We start from the raw sequence: 21,094 nt of genomic DNA, 5'->3' as shown, positions 1-21,094 counted from the left end.
AAAAGATTTTCTTGTGAATTCATCTTTGTAATTTGTTATTATAAAATGGAAGGCAATTCTAAAGAAGTTTTGTCTGTTATAAACTTTTTTCTTTTGCTCTATAGTTCTTCCTAATTTTGAACCTAAAGGAGGAAAAAAATCAAGTTGCCAAGCACACTATTTATTTCTAGCTGAATTTAAATACAGCTAGTCCTCAACTTATAACCACAACCGAGCCAAAAAGCAGGATATTGAAGCAGAATGATTGATTGAACTGCTGTTTACTATTAAGATCATCAAACATCTCAAATTCCCAACATGATACAATTTTCTTAATTTGGACACAAGATGTAGTGGGTTTTTTTTCTTATAGTAATTTGCAGTACTTTTTTAAAAATGTGATACTGGTAAAAATCTATATTTTATTTCTCGTGTTAAGAATTTAATACTTTCAATGGTCAGGAGGTGGTTTCTGGTTGTTTAATAAGCATGGGTTTGGAATGTGTACATTGGATTTATTTGACGTATTTTGGTTCTTATCTTTATCCAGCAATCCGAATAAATCAACCCCCTGTTGCTATTGTCTCTCCCAAAGTACAGGAGATTTCTTATCCTATTACTTCTACCTTCATTGATGGAAATCGTAAGTACCAAGTTGCAATCATAGTTTTGCATGATAATTTAGGAATGTGCAAATCAGTACAAATCTGAGCCATTATGGCATGCAGTATTCCATTCCTGTCCATTATGTGCCAATCATAAACCTTTTTTCCACACTTAGATAGATAAATGGACTGATAGATGAAGAACGCAGTTTACCCTAATTCCCATATTGCATGTTATTTCTTCACAAAGACACTCTTCTTCTACTACCTCCCAGCGGCTAATAAGATCCCACAGATTGGGCCTCCTTCAGATGCTGTCAGCCAGACAGTGTCGGCTGGCGGGCCCCCGGAGGAGAGCCTTCTCTGTGGCTGCTCCGACTCTTTGGAATCAGCTACCCCCAGAGATCCGGACCATACCCACTCTCATGGCCTTCAGGAAAGCTGTAAAAACTTGGCTGTTCCGGCAGGCCTGGGGCTGTTGACCTCACTGTTGAGGTCCAGCCCCGATTAGAATGAATGTATGAGGGTGTTGCTATTTTAAACCGTTTTCTTTTGTTATGTGTTCGTTATGTGTATTTTTTTCTCTTTATTTTTGTAAGCCGCCCGGAGTCCTTCGGGATTGGGCGGCATATAAATGTGGTTAATTAAAATTAAATTAAATTAATTAATACAACTTTTTCCAATTTACTTTTAAATGTACGGTAATTTTCTTAACTCTATTCTGTTTATGTAAACAGTCTGCCATGAGATAGATATTGGCATAGTTGGCATTTCAATGATGTGGAAAACTTAGTTCTGGTAGAGAACCAATATAATGAATCATAGGGGGGTAAGGGAAACTAATAAATCACAGGACTACAAAAACCATGATTAAAAAGTTTGCTCTGGATGGCTTTGGACCAGGTGCAATTTCTCAACTCAAACTACTTCACAAGGTTGCTGTTGTTATGAAGAAAAATTGGGAAGAAAATGCTTTTTATGAATCTAGCATATTAATAGATAAAGAAAATCACACACATTTTCTTGATAAGAAATACCCTTACTATAATAATAAGTACTTACAGAGATACTTGCGTATTGATCTGTGACTGTCATATTTCCCTCAAACACAGAAAGTGTAGATGATACTAAAATTGTGAGTTACCACTGGGAAGAAGTTGAGGGTCCCTTGCGGGAAAAGAAGGCATCAGCTGATACACCTGTTTTATACCTCTCTAATCTTATTCCTGGCAATTACACTTTCAGGTGGGTAGTTCTCATTATTGCTTTCTCAACAAAATACAGACTAAGCCAAGGAATCCCTACTTCTGCATTTAGAGAAACTTCTCGATTTTTTATATTTAGGGCTAGATCCAGATTGGTCTTAACATAAATGAAAGAGTTCCTTCTATTCATAAAAAGCAAAAGGATTGAATAGAACAATATTTCTCAACCTTAGCAACTTGAAGATGTCCAGACTTCAACTCCCAGAATTCCCCAGCCAGCGAATGCTGGTTGGGGAATTCTGGGAGTTGAAGTCTGGACATCTTCAAGTTGCCAAGGTTGAGAAACACTGGAATAGAACCATAATGATGAACCTGTGGCATGCGTGCTGGAAGTGGCACACAGAGCCATCTCTCCGGGCATGCAAGCCACCACTTTTCTGTGCACATCGGCCAGCTAGTCTTCACATACGCGGGAACGCCGTAAACCAGAAGAGCAGCTGCCAGTTGCGCATATGCATGCTGGGAAGATGATTTTTTTGGTGTGCATGCTGGTCTTCATGTGTACATGCATGCCTGAAACCAGAAGACCAGGTGGCCGGTGCGCAGGCATGTGCTGGAAACCAGAAGATCATCTTCCCAGTGCGTGCATGTGCACCAGGCACTCTTCTAGTTTCTTGCATGAATGCATGTATGTGCACGCTCCTGTTTTGGCACTCGGTGCTGAAAAGGTTCGGCAACACTGGAATAGAAAATAATTAATGGAGAAATGTTTGATTTTTCATTCTCCTCTCAGGCTGCTCTAGAAGAAATTCTTCAGAATAAACAGATTGAGTAAGGGAGGAGATCACCTCCTTAGCCTTATTCAATTTTTGTATATGGTAGTTTGAATCTTGGACTTTATAGCTTCAGAGATAGGTTGAGAGAACTATCATTTGTCTTTTCTGAAATGTGTCTGAGATCTTACCATAAAGTAAACACAAAAACATGATTTCTTAGGTGGCGCAGTGGTTAGGGTGCAGTACTGCAGGCCACTTCAGCTGACTGCTATCTGCAGTTCAGCAGTTCAAATCTCACTGGCTCAAGGTTGACTCAGCCTTCCATCCTTCTGAGGTGGGTGAAAAGAGGACCCAGACTGTGGGGACAATATGCTGACTCAATTTGCTAAAAATCTGTAAACCGCTTAGAGAGGGCTGAAAGCCCTATGAAGCGGTATATAAGTCTAACTGCTTTTGCTATTGCTATTATTTTGATTGTGGTTATGAACATAATATGATCAAATACATTTGAATCAAGATATATATCTTGATTCCAATGTATTAGATCAGGAGGAGATGTAGGGCCAGCTGAAATTGGTCAAAGGGCCAGATCATGTCCAGTAATGGACAGCTGTCAAAACTATGAATTTGTGTACAGATGCAGTATCATAAATTTGATTGCATACATTATAGCTTACATACAAAGCTAGGAGATGTGATTAGGAGAAGGGTACATTTTTTGCTATATGAATTCTCCACTTATTATTTTTGTTGTTTTTGTTGTTTAGGCTAATTGTCACCGATTCTGATGGAGCAGTTAACTCCACATTAGCTTCCTTGAGAGTCAACAAACTATTGGATTCTCCTCCTGTTGCCAGGGCTGGACCAGATCAGGAAATTAGTTTGCCTCAAAATTCAGTCACATTAAATGGAAACCAGAGTAAAGATGATCATGAAATTGTCAGCTACGAGTGGTCCCTGAGTCCCAAAAGTAAAAGCACAATGGTAGCCATGCAGGTAACTGAAGAGCATTTTGCTTTATGCCCTACCATTTGTGTTATATTTGAAACTAATTTTGAAAAGGAATTTTTTGTTTTAGACTTAGAATAACTTTATTGTCACTTCAATAAATATTCAAAGTGACAATGAAGTTATTCTAAGTCTAAGAAAAGGAATTTGTGTTGCTTCTGAAAACAGGCCACAAACACTGAAATTAGTTCAGATGTTGATACTGGTGCCTGGTCCTTTGTTGACGATCTAAATACATTTTAACTTTTTAAGTTCCACAAAGAAGATTCCTTCTGATTTTTAGAACTTGATTTGAAGCATTTAGAACACAACTTTCAGGCCACTTGCTATGGTTGGAAAATAAGGAAATAGATGCAACCAAGAACAAAAATATACAATAAGGGCATATTTGAAGGGACCCATCTTGTTATGTGAGAATGTGAATTAAACACAAGGCATCACCTGAAAGCATAGAACAATTAATCTTGCGAAGCTGATTTGGGTTTGAATAATGTTTGGATAAGAGCTTCCCTGGAAAAGCCACACATATTGCCTTGAGATCCACAACAGAAGAAATGTAGAATAATCGACATTCTTTAGAATAAATATAGAATATAGTTGAACTAACTCTGTCAAAGAAATAAGGCTATAATTAAACTTCCCTCTAGTTCCAATTTCTTTTGGCAGGGCTGCATATTATACACGCTTTGGGTATTAGTTCCTGAGTGGTATTACATGATTTACGAGTGCATTACCAACAAAAGGTTAAATTGCATTAACATGACAGTGAATGTTGCAACTCAATGGAACTCCTGCTAGGATAAGACTAATGGACACGCCTTATCTAAAAGTTGCCAGTCAGGTATTAAGTCAGAAATTGCACAGAGCACTCTAAAATTTATTTGAGTATTATATGTGAAACATGTTGTGCTTTTAGTTTGGATGCCCATTTTAATTTATTTGAAAGGTGTAACTGTGTTAAAAGCTATAAGAGTGTGTTTGGTTTCATGCATACTAAGCCATAATTTGCTGCGTTCACACAACCGTCCAAATCATAATTCCTAGTTTACAAAATACAATGACTATATCCTTAACAGTATTCTAAGCCAGAATTAAATAAGCCACATGATGGTTAATGCAACATGTACACTCTGTATCAGTACTTACAAGGTGATCAACAACAAATTGTGCTCTTCGCGTGGAAGACTACACAGTATTATATTGCACTTTTTTTTCATCATCTCTGATTTATGTTCTCTGTATAATTTTCTAGGGTGTAAGGAGTCCATATCTTCAACTGTCTGCAATGCAAGAGGGAGAATATATATTCCAGCTGACAGTAATGGATTCTGCAGATCAGAAGTCAACCGCTGAAGTCACAGTAATAGTCTGGCCCGGTAGGGCATCATATTCCTGCCTGACATAGTAGAACATCTGGGCTCATGAGCTGATGCATCTGACTTTGGTGTTAAAAATAGGAGAGAACAGTGGCTTGCTTTGCAGTGTCCATTATAGGTACCTGTAGTGAATAGAAATTAGACTATGGGAATTGAATGAATAGAGCATGTCTCCTATAAGGGAGCAATACAACTGCCTTGTGGGGGAAACCCTGAAAAAATATGGCTTGGAAGGATGAAGTCATGCACAAGACCCTTGAATTGGAAGGGTTGACCCCTTCATTGGAATTTTTGTAGAAGTAGTAAATGAATTTTGTAGAAGACAATAAGGAAATAAAATAATGTTCCCTAGCCCTAACTCCAACCCCAATCCTACCCTTGTTCCTAACCCCCCTCTAATCCCAACCCCAATTCTTTCTGGCCCTAATGCCAGCCCTAATCCCAACCCCAATCCTTGCTTTGACCCTAACCCCAACCCCTAACCCTAACCCAACCCCAATCCTTGCCTTGACCCTAATCCCAACCCTCATCCCAACCCCAATTCTTGCCTTGACCCTAACCCAATCCTAATCTCAATCCCAATCCTAGCCTTGACCCTAACCTTAACTCCAACTCTAATTCCAATCCCAATCCTAGCCTTGACCCTAACCCTAACCCCAACCCCAATCCCAACCTCAAACTTTAAACCTAACCCCATCTCTAATCCTTTCTGGTCTCGTTATTGATCTTAAGGTTCTGGTAACTCCTTAAAGAGGAGGAACTAGATCTCACCGATACATATATAGAAAGAACAATTGGATTGTTTTTGTCTTTATTGCAGGGCAAAACAAGCCTCCTTCAGCCATGACTGGCCCTGATAAAGTATTGACCTTTCCTATCCGGAGCACGAATCTCGATGGGAGCATGAGCACTGATGACTTAGGGATTGTTTACTATCACTGGGAGAAGATCAGGTATTTTGTATGGAGGGAAGATGCACACTGAGGCATGGGTGACATTAGGATTGGTGGTGCTAAGGACTGAAAAAGTTTAAGGAAGGCAAGCTGATATTTCATGTGGGGGTGACACAGATGGTGGGGGAAGGTTTCAAAAAAGCTCAGGATGGGAACTTCGCCTGTATAGGTGTAATCACCACCTTATCTTTACCATTTTTGACACATTATTATAGAAGCTTGCATTTAAATTCCTGCTGATTGTATGATTTGAATTGGAAATCTTAGTCGTTCTTAATCACCTATTTCTAGTTTGAAACATTATCCATGCTGTTTCCTACAGAATTGTGACCTCTTGGAAAAAATAACGTTTCCAGAGCAGTTCATGGTGAAGTAGGTGCCAACCATGCTATCCTTTATATTAATACTTGTCCATTAACTTTGTTACATTGACAAAGGCAGGGAAGGGGATGTAATAGATGTACAAGTGGTCCTCGACTTACAACCATGTGTGTAGTGACTTATGACCATTTCTCACCTGACCATTGCAACATCCCCATGAATAGGTGATTAAAATTTGGATGCTTGCCAACTGACATGTATTTATGATGGTTGCATCGTCCTAGGCTCGTCTGAGCATCTTTTGCTACCTTCTGACAAGCAAAGTCAATGGGGAAACCAGATTCACTTAACAATCATGTTACTAACTTACCAACTGCAATGATCCACTTAACAACTGTGGCCAGAAAGGTCGTAAATGGGGCAAAACTGACTTAGCAACTTTCTTGCTTAGCAAGAGAAATTTTGAGCTCAGCTGTGGTTGTAAGTCAAGGATCACCTATAATGAGAGCCAGTATAGTGTAGTGATTAAGGTGCTGGCCTAGAAATCAGGAGTCTTTGAGTTCTAGTCCTACCCTGGGCAAGAAAGCCACCTGGGTGATTTTGGTCCAATCATTCTCTCTCACTCCAACTCACTTCACAAGGTTATTGTTCTGGGGAAAATAGGAATAGGAAGGCATATTTCTATATGCATGCTTATCACCTTGCGTTACTTGTAAAGTATGATATTTTTGGAGTATAAGACGCACCTCCCCCCCAAAAAGAACATGGAAATGTTGGTGCGTCTTATACACCGAATATAGTCATTTTTGGCCTCCTGAAGCCTCACCCCCATACCCCATTTTTTGCAAAAAATGGAGGCATTTTCCCCTTCCTCCAGCCCCCAGAAGCACTCTGCAGGCTTCAGCAGGTCTGGGGGAAGGGGAAAATGCACCTGCTTTTGCAAAAAATAGCCCATTTTCTGCCCGTTTTTCACAAAAATTGGGGCATTTTTGCCTTCCCCCAGCTCTGCTGAAGCCTGCAGAGTGCTCCTGGGGGCTGGGGAGGACAAAAACTTTTTTTCTTACTTACCTCTTCGAAATCTTGGTGCATCTTATACCCCGGTGCGTCTATAGTCTGGAAAATATGGTAATATGGACAGGATAAAAATATCTTTAAAAATTGAGCAGTGATATTTTTCATAATTCAGTTGGGATGAATTTGCTTTCTCCTGGGATTACCATTTTTGATGAATCTCTTAGACAATCAGTTTACCAAGTGTTTGTTTAAAATAGTGTTCACAATGCCATTTTTAATTTCTAGAATTCTGTGCTTCTGAACAAAATTTAGCAAGAGAAGATATGTCCATCACCTTTGCTATGATGACATATAAAGGAACTAATGACGAGTAACGGAACTAGAATATTTGCAACCTGATTTAGGGATTGCTTGCTGAGAAACACCTTGATGCTTACTCCCTTATAATTAATGCCTGGATTATTGACTCAAACTCAACTTTTGCTGTTTACCCGTTTTGAGAATAACGATGATGAATTGATGTTTGTACTTTTTACTCAGCCTCTTGAAGATTCAGAACCCTGGATGTCATTTCTGTTAAGATTTGCTCCATGTAGATATTTACTTAAAAGATTTGCATGGACATCCACCTTAAAACAAACCTCTGGGCAGCTCACAGCAACAATAAAACTACAGACCATAAAAATAAAAATAAAACCAAGGACTAAAATACTTGACACTTCAGTCCTCCCCTGGGATGCCCCAACAGCTTGCAATATTTTTTATAGTAGTTGTTCATTTACTAAGTCATGTCCAACTTTTCATGACCCCCATGGACCATGGCATGCCCTAACCCCCCATTCTCCACTGTTTCCCAGAGTTTGCCCAAATTCAGGTTCATTGTGTCAATGACACCATCTAACCATCTCATCCTCTGTCGTCCTTTTCTTCTTTTGCCGCCAATCTTTCCCAACATCAAGGGTCTCTTTTCCAAGGGTCTCTCCTCTCATTAGGCGGACAAGAGTGTTTAAACTTCAGCTTCCAGATTTGTCCTTCCAAAGATCAGTCAGGGTTGATTTCCTTGCTTGCAAATAATACTTCTACATTTTGAGCTGAAATTGAATCCAGCGTTATGGGTTACTTTGTTTTGCCACAGTGGGCCAAGTTCTCTGCATATGGAGAATGCTGATAGCGCCGTGGCGACTGTCTCAGATCTACAAATTGGAACCTATCATTTCAGACTGACCGTAAGAGATGATCAAGGGCTGAGCAGCACTGCCACATTTTCTGTGATTGTTCAGGAGGGTAAGGTTCTCTGTTCCTCGTTTCTGAAGATATTTCCTAAATGGCCCATGTTTCTATCCCTCTCCTGTGTTTTAGATATTTGGGGCTTCCATTTTAATCTTTCCAGTCCTGACCCAATTGTCTAACCAGGGATAGGCAATTTGGGGTGTCCTAAATGGTTGGGGCTGTTTAGATTCATCATGACAGCGTTGAAATGTAATTGTCTTGCATTCTGAGAACCTTCTTACTACAAGCTTTATATTTGAGCTACGTCTGCATCAGAGGTGGTATTCTGCTGGTTTGCCCCGGTTCAGGCGAGTCGGTAATGGTGGTGGTGGGAGGCTCCGCCCACCAGGATGCTCTGCACATGCACAGAAGGTTCTTCTGTTCTTCTTTAGAAGGTTCAACACATGCACAGAAGTGCCGCATGCAAGCGCGCACTCCTGCTTCCGAAGTGGTAGCGAAGATAAGAGGATTTCTTGCCTAGTCTGCATTATCATCCTCTTTTCTTGTTTGAACAAATCTCTCCCTTTGTTATATTTAGGCAGCAACTCTGCACCAAAGGCCCTTGCAGGGGGCAAGCATATCCTTGTTCTCCCCAATAACTCCATTGCTTTGGATGGATCTCATTCTGTTGATGACCAAAGAATTGTGTCTTATCTTTGGATCCGGGATGGCCAGAGTCCAGCAGCTGGAGTAAGTGTTTAAAAGTACCTAATTGGGCCAAATGGGAATTTTTTCTGAGTGTATTTTTTTATCAGGCTATCTGTTTACTGCTTATAGAAGCTAACATGATCCATCAAATTGAGAGTTTAACTAGATTTGGATGGAACAGCTTCAGGCAATCAGCTGGAGACGCTTCTGTTCTGAAAATAGGAGTAAAGAAAAGATTCATGGTTTTGAGGGTACATACTGTACTTCATGGTGTGTACCTATTAGCCAGTACAGCAGTGGTGAAATCCTCTGAAGTCTGCTACTGGTCCAGTGAGTCTGCTATCGAGTGCGCATGTGTGCATGAGGTGCGCCTGCACAGCACTAAAAGAGGAACATTTTTAAGCCTTCCGAGTCTGCAAAGGTAAGTAGAATACCGGGGGGGTGGGGGTGGAGGCACAGGAAATCTGACGATTCTAGCTACTATAAATCGTGTGTCACAGCTGATTGTCGGAAATACAGGTTCACCCGAACTGGTAGCATTTTTTACTACCAAACCAGTGGCATTTCACCCCTGCGGTACAGGTAGCCTTTGACTTATGACCACAATTGACCAACATTTCTGCTGCTAAGTAAGACAGGGGTTAAGTGAGTTTCACCCCATTTTATGATCTATCTTGCCATAGTTGTTAATGACCTCAGGACATTGCAACTGCCATTAATATGAGTGAGTTGTTAAGCGTTTAGATCACGTTACCGTGGGGATGCTGCAATGGTCATAAGTCTGAAAAATGGTCCCTAAATGAAAGTTATTATTTCAGTGTCATTGTAACTTCAAACTGTCACTAAATGAACTGTTGTAAGTTGAGGACTACCTCTATGTCTTACGACCACGTGTGTCAAACTCGATCACGTCACGTGACATCACATAACGTATTGTGACGTTTTTCACCTTTGCGCACCTGGGCTGGGCGTGGCCTTCACGTGACGTATCCGGCCTGTGGGCTGCCGGTTTGACACCCCTGTCCTAGACCACCCAAGGCTGGATGTCACTGTCAGTTGCAAAGAGAGAGATACTTTTGAACACCACTTGTCGGCTGTGACCAGGGGGGCATTTGCCCAGGTTCGCCTGGTGCACCAGTTGCGTCCCTACCTGAACCGGGAGGCCCTCACAACAGTCACTCGCGCCCTTGTGACCTCTAGACTGGACTACTGCAACGTGCTCTACATGGGGCAGCCCTTGAAGAGTATTCGGAGACTTCAGCTTGTCCAGAATGCAGCCGCGCGAGCGATCGTGGGTGTACCTCAGTTCACCCACGTAACACCTATCCTCCGCGAGCTGCACTGGCTGCCTATTGGTCTCTGGATACGCTTCAAGGCGCTAGTCGTCACTTATAAAGCCCTTCATGGTATTGGACCTGGGTACTTGAGAGACCGCCTGCTGCCAATTACCTCCACTAGACCGATTAGATCCCACAGATTAGGCCTCCTCCAAATTCCATCTGCCGGCCAGTGTCGACTGGCGACTACGAGGAGAGCCTTCTCTGTGGCTGCTACGACCCTCTGGAATGAACTCCCCATGGAGATTCGAACCCTCACCACCCTCCAGGCCTTCCACAAAGCCCTCAAAACCTGGCTGTTCCGACAGGCCTGGGGCTAAAGAGCTGTTGCCCCCGTCTCGAATGGTATGACTGTTGTGAGTTTTTAAATTATATATTGTTATGCTTGCTGTTTTTTAAATTTTTTGTCTGTATCCCCCTTCCTCGGTTCGAGTTGTGAGCCGCCCTGAGTCCCCTTCGGGGGAAAAGGGCAGCATATAAATATAATAAACTGAACTAAAACTGAACTGAACTTGTGGGACTTTATGCCTCACATGTCCTAGTGACACAGTTAAATATGGGCTCAGTGAATCTTGGTTGGAGTGAGTCTGAGGGTAGGTGAAAGCAACTGCATTTTGAGAGATGGTTCTGGTAACAGAGGCATCAAATAATTGGCTTCAGAGAAGAATCATTTGGAAGTCATCTTCTGAACGCCAATTTCTTTGCTTTTTTAGGATGTGATTCTTGGCTCCAACTGTGAGGCTGTCTTACAGCTAACCAATCTTGTAGAGGGGAACTACATGTTTCATTTGAAAGTCACTGATGCCAAAGGAAATTCAGACATCGACACAGCTGTTGTGGAAGTATGGCCAGGTAAGCTGTTTTCTAAGACATTTATATAGCCTAAGCCAAGGGTGTCAAACTCACGACGATACATTGTTGTCATGTGACATATCACAACTTCCCCCTTTGTTAAACCAGGGGTGGGCATGGCCAGTGCATGACACATCTGGCTCGTGGGCCGCAAAATTGAATACTCCTGGCCTAAGCTATTTTCTTGCATTGTTCTCAAATCCTTTTTCCTTTGGCAAAATGGTTGAAGATCTTCCCAATCCAGATGATCAAATCTTGGGTCAGATGCAGAGGTTTTAAGGTGGCTTTCCAAACTTTCCATTGCAGTTCATAGCACGTGCTTAAAGCAGATCAGAAGCATCATTCAATCAAATGCTTTGAATTTTTGTCAACTTATGGGCATTTCCGTGTGCTTTTCTTTGCAACAGTATAGAAGTGCTTACCATCTTCAATTTTTTTTTTAAATTTCTTAGCTTGAAATCTTGGAATTTCCTGGCATTTTCTCATTTAGGTACCCAACTAAGATTAGCTAAGTATTATCTGCAAATATGACTGCCATGTAGTTAGGCAGTATATGACAAGCTCTCAGGAAAGGCATTATTGTTGTTGTTGTTGTTGTTGCGTGGTTAATCTTTGGTGAGATTCACAGCCTTTGGGGCTGGTTGGTAGCTCAACAGCTCGAGTCCTAACCAAGGACCTGGGAACTATTAAGGTAACGTCGAAGGATATAAGCTATTCCAAGAAGGGTGGTTTTTTGTAGAATCAGAATGTTCAAGTCTGATAAATTTAAAATTTCCAAACAGCGAGGTAGCCCTTTGGGTATTGCTCCAAGGGCTCCAATTACAATCAGGACAACAAACAATTTCTTTTTTCACAGTCGCTCAACTTCAATTTGCAAGTCCTGGTACTTTCTTATTTTTTCTTGCTGTTTATCTTCAATTCGTGCATCTCCAGATATTGCAATGTTAATGAACCATACTTTTTTCTTTTCAACTATTGTTATGTCAGGTGTATTGTGGGCCAAGTGCCTGTCAATCTGGATTCTGAAGTCCCACAAGATCTTGCCTTTCTCATTCTCTAAAACCTTCTCAACCTGATGGTCCCAGTGGTTTTTGCTGTACTCAAATCCAAACTTTTGGCACAATTTCCAGTGAATGATCTTAGCAACGTGGTCATGGTGTTGTAGGTAGTCAGTTTGTGAAATTTTGCTGCACCCACTGATCAAGTGGTTGACTGTCTCATCTTTCTCATTACAGAGGTGACATTTGCTGTTGGTGGTAACATGTTGAATTTTTGCCTTCATGCAGTTCGTGGCTAAGGCTTGTTCTTGAGCTGCCAAAATAAAGCCTTCTGTTTCTTTTTTCAGTACTCCTGATCTTAACCAGTTCCAAGTTAGCTTTTGGTCAGCTTTGCCTTCAATACTTTTCAAGTAGCTTTGCTTTTCCAATTTTCAGCTCGCTTCTCAATTACTTCTTTCAACTAAGCTTTTGACTTAGTTGTCTTCAAAAGGCATCCTTTATTTACTTCCTTAATCATTGGTTCTTCACTTTTCTGGATGTAATCATTCAAGCTGTGTCTTTCTTCTTCCACAGTCTGCTTTACTTGTAGGAGTCTACGACCACCCTCTGCTCTTGGTAGATACAATCGGTCAACATCACTTTTAGGGTGCAAAGCATGATTCATTGTCATAAGCTTCCTTGTTTATCTTCCTTGTTGTTGTTGTTGTTGTTATTATTATTATATTATTATTTACAGACCCAAAGAAAAATGGGCTTGTGGAATTGATCTTGCAAGTTGAAGTTGGTCAACTGACTGAACAACAGAAAGATACCCTCATACAACAGCTAGCAGCACTCCTGGATGTCTTACATACAGAGATTAATATCCAAAAGATACATGCTTATTCTGATATCAGGTAGAAGATGGGGAAAATATGGGTTTTTACAGAGAGAGAGAAAGAGAGAGAGAGACAGAGAGAGAGAGAGAAAGAGAGAAAGAGAGAGAGAGAAAGAGAGAGAGAGAGAAAGAGATAGATAGACAGAGAGAGAGAGAAAGAGAAAGATTATTGTTATTTTGTACACATCCTATGATTCTGAAACTTTATGCTTTACAATGTCTAGTTTTCCATATTTTATTTCATGGGACTTAGCAGCTTTATCGGTAGCCGATATAGGAGATGACCAGGTTGAGCCCAAGGGAGGGGTCAAACGTCATCAGTCATGAGTCCCTTTGTGCCCACAAGGGATCTGAGTCCAGCCCATCTTGAACCCTTATCTACCACCAATTTCCTTTGGCTGTTAATAGTTGATTCTTTTAGAGAGCTTTAGCTTGCAATAAATCTTTATACCCATTTGAACTGCCTAGAACTCCTGATTTCCCTGGTGCTTGACAGCCAATATATATTTACAGGGTTAATATAAACCAGGGGTCTCTAACCTTGGCAACTTTAAGACCTATGGACTTCAATTCCCAGAATTCCTCAGCCAACAAAGCTGGGAGTTGAAGTCCACAATCTTAAAGTTGCCAAGGTTGGAGACCCCTGATATAAACTATATATTTGCAGGGTTATTCTAGGTAAAAGGAATCATTTATTTGGCGTTAATCCCAAATAAAGATTTCTGATTGCGGTAATCAATCTATTGATATTTGATTTACGCATCTTTCCTTCAGCACTGCTATTGTGTTCTATGTTCAGAATGGGCACCCTTACAAAATCATCAAGGCATCAGATGTCGCCCAAGTGCTGCGCCTGCAACTCTTGAAGGAAAAACCAGATTTTCTACTTTTTAAAGTGCTTCGTGTTGATACAGCTGGTAGGTATTTGAATATTCTTGTCCATGGCAAGGAAAAAAAATGTATCAAGGGGTAGTTTTTGCTCTTAAAAGTAGCCCAGAGTTAATTTTAAGTACGTAAATAATTTCAGTTGCCTTGTCATTTCCAGCGTGCCTCTTAAAATGTTCTGGACATGGAAGCTGTGACCCCATCACAAAGCATTGTATTTGCTATCAAATGTGGATGGAAAATTTGATACAGCGATACCTAAGTGGTGGGGAGAGCAATTGTGGTGAGTTGGGAAGAACTCAATGATGTTTCCCAGGAATAATCTATTGTCTGTTAAGGTGTTGTTTTAATATTCATGGCGCACTATCGAAGGAAGTAGACGTGCTGTGGTAACAGTAACAGAGTAGGAAGGGACCTTGGAGATAATCTAGTCCAACCCCCCCCCCCCCGTTCACGCAGGAGACCTGTACTAGGGATTTGAACTGCTGACCTTTCTGATCGACAAGCTCAGTGTCTTAGCCACTGTGCCACCTAATCACACTAATGATAATGGTAATGAAGTCTATTAAACCAAGAATTTGTCAAGGGTGTTATGAGGATTCCTGCCTTTGAACTAAATGACCCTCTCAACCCTATTTTTCATATTTACGTTACAACATTAGACAGAAGTAAGTCAATGGGTGTGTCATCACAGTGACAAAACGTGGGATTCTTTTTGGTGGATGGGCAGCTATAATTTATTTGTTTCATAAATAAAATGCATTTTGTACGTGCCCTCTCTCCCCTTGTAGACACCCAGTTGGGTCCTTTGATTCTAAGTTCAAATGTTCCAATTTTGTCTTCCAGAATGGAGTATACTCTATGTATCAGCATCTGCTTTCGTTGGAATTGCATTAGTGGTAGGGTTAATTTGGCTTTGCATCTGCTGTTGTAAAAGGTAATGGTCCTCTATCCAGTTGAAACCAGGGGATAAGGGAAGTCAAACCACTTAAAAATAAATAAATAAAAGTTATTAGTATGTAGCTGGCAGTGTGATAAAATCATGCAAAGGGTGGTCCTGATTTTCTCAAGTTCTTCTTTTTTATTAGCTCAAGTAGCACTAAATCTGCCTAAGGGCTTATGGCGATTTGAAATTAGCAGTGCTTGTGTTTGATAATTTGCTACTGGTTTGTAGTAATGTAACTAGGGCAGGATTTGGGGTCACACATCCCCACCAAAAAAAAATGAAGTTTGGGCTGTAGGCAGTGGTGGATTAAGGCTCACTGGGGGTGCTCTAAGCACTAACAAAACTTGGGGCTCCCCTCTGTATATACTGTACAAATCTTCATTGGGATTTTTTTCCTTTCTCAACTTTGGGGTGCCCCCTTTGGGTCTGGTGACCTAAGCATGTGTTTAGTCTGCTTCATGATTAATACACCACTGGCTGTAGCTGCCCCTCTTTGGTTTCTGATGCTCGCTAACACACATTAGACCAGACATATTTAGTCAAAAAAAGATGTTTTAAAAGGACAGGACTATCTGCTCTTTAATAATTCCATGAATTTGGAAAATTACTGAAGTTACTACAAGTTAGGTATCCTGGCCAGCTAGTTTCAACACATCTTAAAGAATCTGATGAGAGAAGATAATTTAAAAATGACCTCTCCCCTACCTATATTTGTGATTACTCATAATATGGTAGATTGGACAAAATGTGCAATAAGCTATCTAGCTGGATCATACATCACATGAACCTATGATTTGCCTTGTCTTTTAAATGTAAAAACCCATTATCAACCATATTAAAAACATTGATTGCTTCCACAAAGAGCCACGGCCAATTAAACTAGTTTTATATCTGTGAACAGGGTGAGCCCAATCCTTTTGGGCTGTGACCATCCAGAGGCTTTAACCACACTCAAGACACCCATATAGACTTGGTTATTTATAAATGGGCACAGGATTATGCTGGGTGTGGTCCAGTGGTGGGTTTCAAAAATTGTTCGAACCTAATCTGTGGGTGTGGCCTCCTTTGTGGGAGTGGCTTGATGCCCATGTGACCGGATGGGAGTGGCTTGCCGCCCATGTGACCGGATATGAAGATGTCGACGACACTTGTCAGAACCACCTTAAATTACCTCACACACAGCACTGGCATGCATAAGAATATGATGTAAACTTGTTTTTTAAAAGGCATCTTTGGTTTGCGTTGAAACAACTTCAACACACGCAATGTTCTGATTGCACCACAAACGCAGTAGTCATCCTTACCTTTCACAGAGGCACTGAGTTTTATAAATATGAGCATGATAGTGTAGAATAATCATATCCAAGGACCAGTGGTGGGTTTCAAAAATTTTTGGAACCTCTTCCGTAGGTGTGGCCTGCTTTCCGGGTCCACTGGTGGAACCTCTTCTAACCGGTTTGGTAGATTTGACGAACCAGTTCTACCGAATAGGTGCGAACTGGTAGGAACCCACCTCTGGTGTGGTCACATCTGTAGGGCAGCTGCACTTGCCAAAGGGCATGAATAGCAGTTTATGAATGAGGCTCGTGTTCAAAGGTTTGCACCATTAGGAAGTTGGTTTCCCAGAACCTTATTAATGTTCTTTAATTCCTAGCCAAAAGAGGACCAAAATAAGAAAGAAAATGAAATATACAATTTTGGACAACATAGATGATCAGGAAAGAATGGAGCTCAGGCCCAAATATGGTATGACGTTCCTTTCTTTATTGTTTCTTTCATTCTAAGAATAAAGAAGGATTATGATTTTACCATTGAGGGGAGATTTGCATTTGATAGAGCAAGATGGTAATAAAAGTTTATGCCATAACAATTTAGTAATATTACAAAACCATAAAGATCTTGTGCATTTTTCACAGATAACCACTGTGAAAAAAACCCACTGATCTTATAAATTTATTTCAATCACTTTGAATCTGTCTGCACTAAAGTATAAGTAAATTGTTTCGATTTAACTGTTCCGAGCGGTGATTCTTTCGACTGCAGTTAATTAATGTTGCCATTAATTTATATATCACTTTGGACTTAAATTATTATTTCAATGGAGAGTGGTTTACAGATTGCATTCAGTCATAATGCAATGGTTTTATTTTGGGTCAGTCTATGAATTCAGCCAACCAATTATGATTAAAACAAAACATGACAGACTTGTTGAACATCATATAGATAGAAGGATATCCTAACAGGACTCTAGCGCAACTGTAATCCTAAGCCTCATGCCTTCTTTCCACACAGGTATAAAACACAGAAGTACTGAACACAATTCCAGTTTGATGGTTTCAGAATCTGAGTTTGAGAGTGACCAGGATACCATATTTAGCAGAGAGAAGATTGAAAGAGAAAACTCAAGAAACCTCATGAATAGTGACATGAAAAATGGAGTCTCCTTCAGCTACAGCTCAAAGGATAGATAAATGGATGCACTGTTTTGTTTGGGAAATGGTACTTTAGTGCACTGAAGACTGGACAAGTCTCTATTTTCCTAAAGTCCGAAAAGGAAAGACAGACTCATAAATTTCCAGCATGGCAAAGGAAGAATGCCATGGATATTTTGCTCTGTTCTTCAAGCAGTAGCTTTTGCCAGCGTTTTTCAAGCCTGTTTAATAGAGATGGCATTTACATATGTCTCATGGAGATCTAAAAATTTACAATTAAAATCTTAGCCAAGGCTATTATGTTACAAGATCATAGAGGAAAACTTCATTATGCTGTATTAGTCTTCTTACAACAGAGTGACTTTGTCTATATAGGAAGCCACTTCTGTCAATAATGGGAATTTATCAGAGTTATTAAAACTGACATGTAGACAAAACATTTCTCTTAACTTTTCTTTGCTAAATAAATGAGAGGGTATGAGTGCAGGAATGAAATCGTGTTTAGATTTATGACAGGTTGAGAACTGGCCCTGCCTTGCTTGAATTTAGGAAAGTAAAATAGTTGCTAAATAAAACATACCAATACTGATTAGCAGTAATAGTGCAAAATAAGATGAATATATGGAAGGAATATATATTCAGATATGAATATGTTTTGGAGGGAATAAAAACCTTGCTCCTTGTCAACCTCTGTGGGAGTGAGCACAAGGCTCATTTTATTCCCCGTTGGATGCAACAATTGGAAAACTCCAGTGTCAAACTATCATTCTGTGGCATAATCTTCTTGGATCACTGTTGGCATTTTCTTCAAGTTGAATCCTCTTCTAGAAAGCTAGATCTAGATTAAAGACTGTTCTGGCTGTTCAGAAAAACAGCCAGAGCAATACAAATACAAAGATGTTTCCTGAGCTGTTACTCAAGATTTCTAAATATGTATACTTTGTTCTATCTAGAGGCTCAGTAAAATATAATCTAGGATAATAATCTAGTCTTTTCCTTAAGTGGTTATCATAAAAATGCTCTAACTTTATAAGGTTTGAATTAGCTGATGAATAATTTCTTAGGCATTGTATCATGTACTCTAAAGTTGTATGAAATTACTTACATAAATAGGATGATTATACATGAAGCCAATAGTGGATGCATGTAAATTCTGTACATAAACAAGATTACGTGCCAGGTGTTTTATTGGATATGAATAATGATGAACAGAGAAGTATCTTAAATGCATCTGTTGACCAATAAAAGAATACATCTCAAGCAAAAAAAAGGAAGGAAGGAAGAAAAGAGAGAGAAGATTGAACAATTCTTCACATTAAGGGATCACAGATATTATATGTAACCGCAATTTCCTCAAAATCAAGATGAGCTATAGGAACCTCCAGACTGGATCAATTAAACTTTGTAACTGGAAGGCTTACAGAAACAATTTTACCATCAACATCTGTTCTAATAAAAGTGTGTAGTTCAGCCCTCCTACTTTTTTCCCCTCTGTGGTTTATGAGAACATAACAAAGAAGAAATAGTATTGCAAATCAAATTTGACAATAAATGTAAATGTCCAACTTTTTTATTACATTAGCAATTCTTTGTTAACCCCCATATCTGGCAAACAAAAATGTAGGGAAAAGGTTGATTAGGTAATAACAACATTTAAGTGCTCCCTTATATGAATGTAAACATATATAGCATTTTTAATGATAAATTTAAAAGTAAAAATCAGATACATTATCAAACTGATCCAACATTTGAGACATTTCCTTGAAATTAAAATATATAATAGATCATTATATTATTCATTTGTGCTATAATCAAATAGTTTGAAATGTCTTCCATACCCCAAATGGCACAATATTTTATTTATGAAATATTCTATTTGCTAACATATGCATCAAACATACTTGGCTTCTACTCTTTTTTAAGGAAAGAGTAAGGATGTTACAAATGGTTCTTTTTTGGAACTGCCACAATCTGAATGTTTCTAGTTCTAGTGTTAAGAAAAAAATAACACACAGTAGTGAAAGTGATGATTTAAAACAAGCATTCTGTATAATCAAAGTTTGTGCTGTTCACGAGACTATGCATCAGAGATGGTATTCTACTGGTTTTCACTGGATTGCCCGAACCAGTAATGGATGGTGGCTCCGCACACTGGCGCCCGCCTCTATGGCATCTCATTTAGGCCTTTTTTTCATCAAAAGTGCATGCATGGAAGGATCTGCGCATGCATGGAAGAATCTCCGCATGCGCAGAAGTGGCACGTGCGCTCACATTTGTGAACCAATAGGGAAAGTAAGTGTATACCACCCCTGCTATGCAGACCAATTTTGAAACCTAGTGTTGACTTTCGAAAGCAGATGTTATATAGCAGAGGGGTTTAAGGTCCAAGGAGAAACACTTTTAACTGCTTCCCCCAAAAGCATGGAACAAAAAAGGAATACAACATTTCAATTGCAATTTGGACATATAAAGTGCACATTCAGTTTAATGCAGCACTGTGTCAGTTTCAGCCCAATTTTCCCATCTCATTTAAAAAACAATAAATGTATTTATTACAAAAGAGAATAATAAACCACTCAAGTTAATTCTGCAGGAACCAAATGATTCATCCATAGGACACTGACAAATTTCCTATAGCAGTCCTACGGATCTTTTTTTTTTTTTTAAGAGAGCTCATGAACACATATCAATGAAATCTAACTACTTATGTAGTTATTGGTCCCCAGCAGATCAGAATGAATTTATTATGTATATTAATATTTATCGTTATAATTTGTCTTCGTTACACTGTCTCATAAAATCTACAATTTTTCTGCCAAATCAAGAGTCTCTGAACACTGTGTACATTATAGTTTGGCAGGAATTATTACTGCCCATTAATCTGTGCTACTGCAAAGCTTAATCACCGGCTATAAATTGCAAATCTCTTCTTAAATAAGTCTAGTCCTATTGACCAATAGGATATTAGAAATGAATATATATCCACAAGGACCCCTATATTTCAGACAACAGCTGAAGAAGAACAATTAAAATTGTATTTCTATCCAATTAATTAAAAAATGAAGTGTTAGAAAAAGAGTATAATTCAAAATTTGGCACAAATATTTAAGATCCCATCATTTTTATAACCCTCCACATATGAGAAGAAATGAGTAGAGATGCTGCCCTATATGTTCCAAAAATATTAATAAAGTTTTTTCAAATTCTTCCAAATGTGAACAGCAAATAGGATTTGTTTCCACATTAGGACCAAGATAATATTAACATTTGCAATCACAATGTAATTATGGAGAACTATTTTATGGTTCCACCACAAAACCGCGGTAGACTAAAGCTCACTCGACGAAAGCGCGTATGTGATGTCATCACAGCGCGACGAAAACAGCACGCTGTGAGCGGTAAACTTAAAATTAACGCGTAAATCTAAACCTAACCCCCCCAACCTAACCCTAAACCTAACCCTTAACCTAACCCTATACCTAACCCTTAACCTAACGCTAAACCTAACGCTAACCCTTAACCTAACCCTAACCCTAACGCTTAACGTAACCCTAAACCTAACCCTAACCCTTAACCTAACCCTAACCCTTACCTTTATGTGAATCGGCTTGCT

At 39.6% G+C, this 21,094-nt stretch overlaps 1 protein-coding gene across 1 annotated transcript in view; it reads left to right on the top strand.

The window, feature by feature from the left end:
- The window catches only part of KIAA0319 (KIAA0319 ortholog), a 28,907-nt gene extending 8,410 nt beyond the window's left edge, over positions 1-20,497 (top strand). The window contains exons 6-19 of the mRNA XM_032222950.1: positions 530-622; positions 1,697-1,829; positions 3,333-3,561; positions 4,826-4,949; positions 5,770-5,902; positions 8,373-8,521; positions 9,045-9,196; positions 11,205-11,343; positions 13,078-13,237; positions 13,993-14,135; positions 14,264-14,386; positions 14,950-15,040; positions 16,704-16,795; positions 17,342-20,497. Of these exons, the coding sequence (XP_032078841.1) occupies positions 530-622; positions 1,697-1,829; positions 3,333-3,561; positions 4,826-4,949; positions 5,770-5,902; positions 8,373-8,521; positions 9,045-9,196; positions 11,205-11,343; positions 13,078-13,237; positions 13,993-14,135; positions 14,264-14,386; positions 14,950-15,040; positions 16,704-16,795; positions 17,342-17,520 (1,940 nt within the window). The 3' untranslated portion in view covers positions 17,521-20,497. The remainder of the gene's footprint in view (positions 1-529; positions 623-1,696; positions 1,830-3,332; positions 3,562-4,825; positions 4,950-5,769; positions 5,903-8,372; positions 8,522-9,044; positions 9,197-11,204; positions 11,344-13,077; positions 13,238-13,992; positions 14,136-14,263; positions 14,387-14,949; positions 15,041-16,703; positions 16,796-17,341) is intronic.
- The last annotated feature ends 597 nt before the right edge of the window (positions 20,498-21,094 follow it).

Source organism: Thamnophis elegans, chromosome 8 (assembly GCF_009769535.1).
Source record: "Thamnophis elegans isolate rThaEle1 chromosome 8, rThaEle1.pri, whole genome shotgun sequence".
Taxonomy (NCBI): Eukaryota; Metazoa; Chordata; class Lepidosauria; order Squamata; family Colubridae; genus Thamnophis; species Thamnophis elegans.
This window is presented reverse-complemented; position numbering and strand designations above follow the sequence as displayed.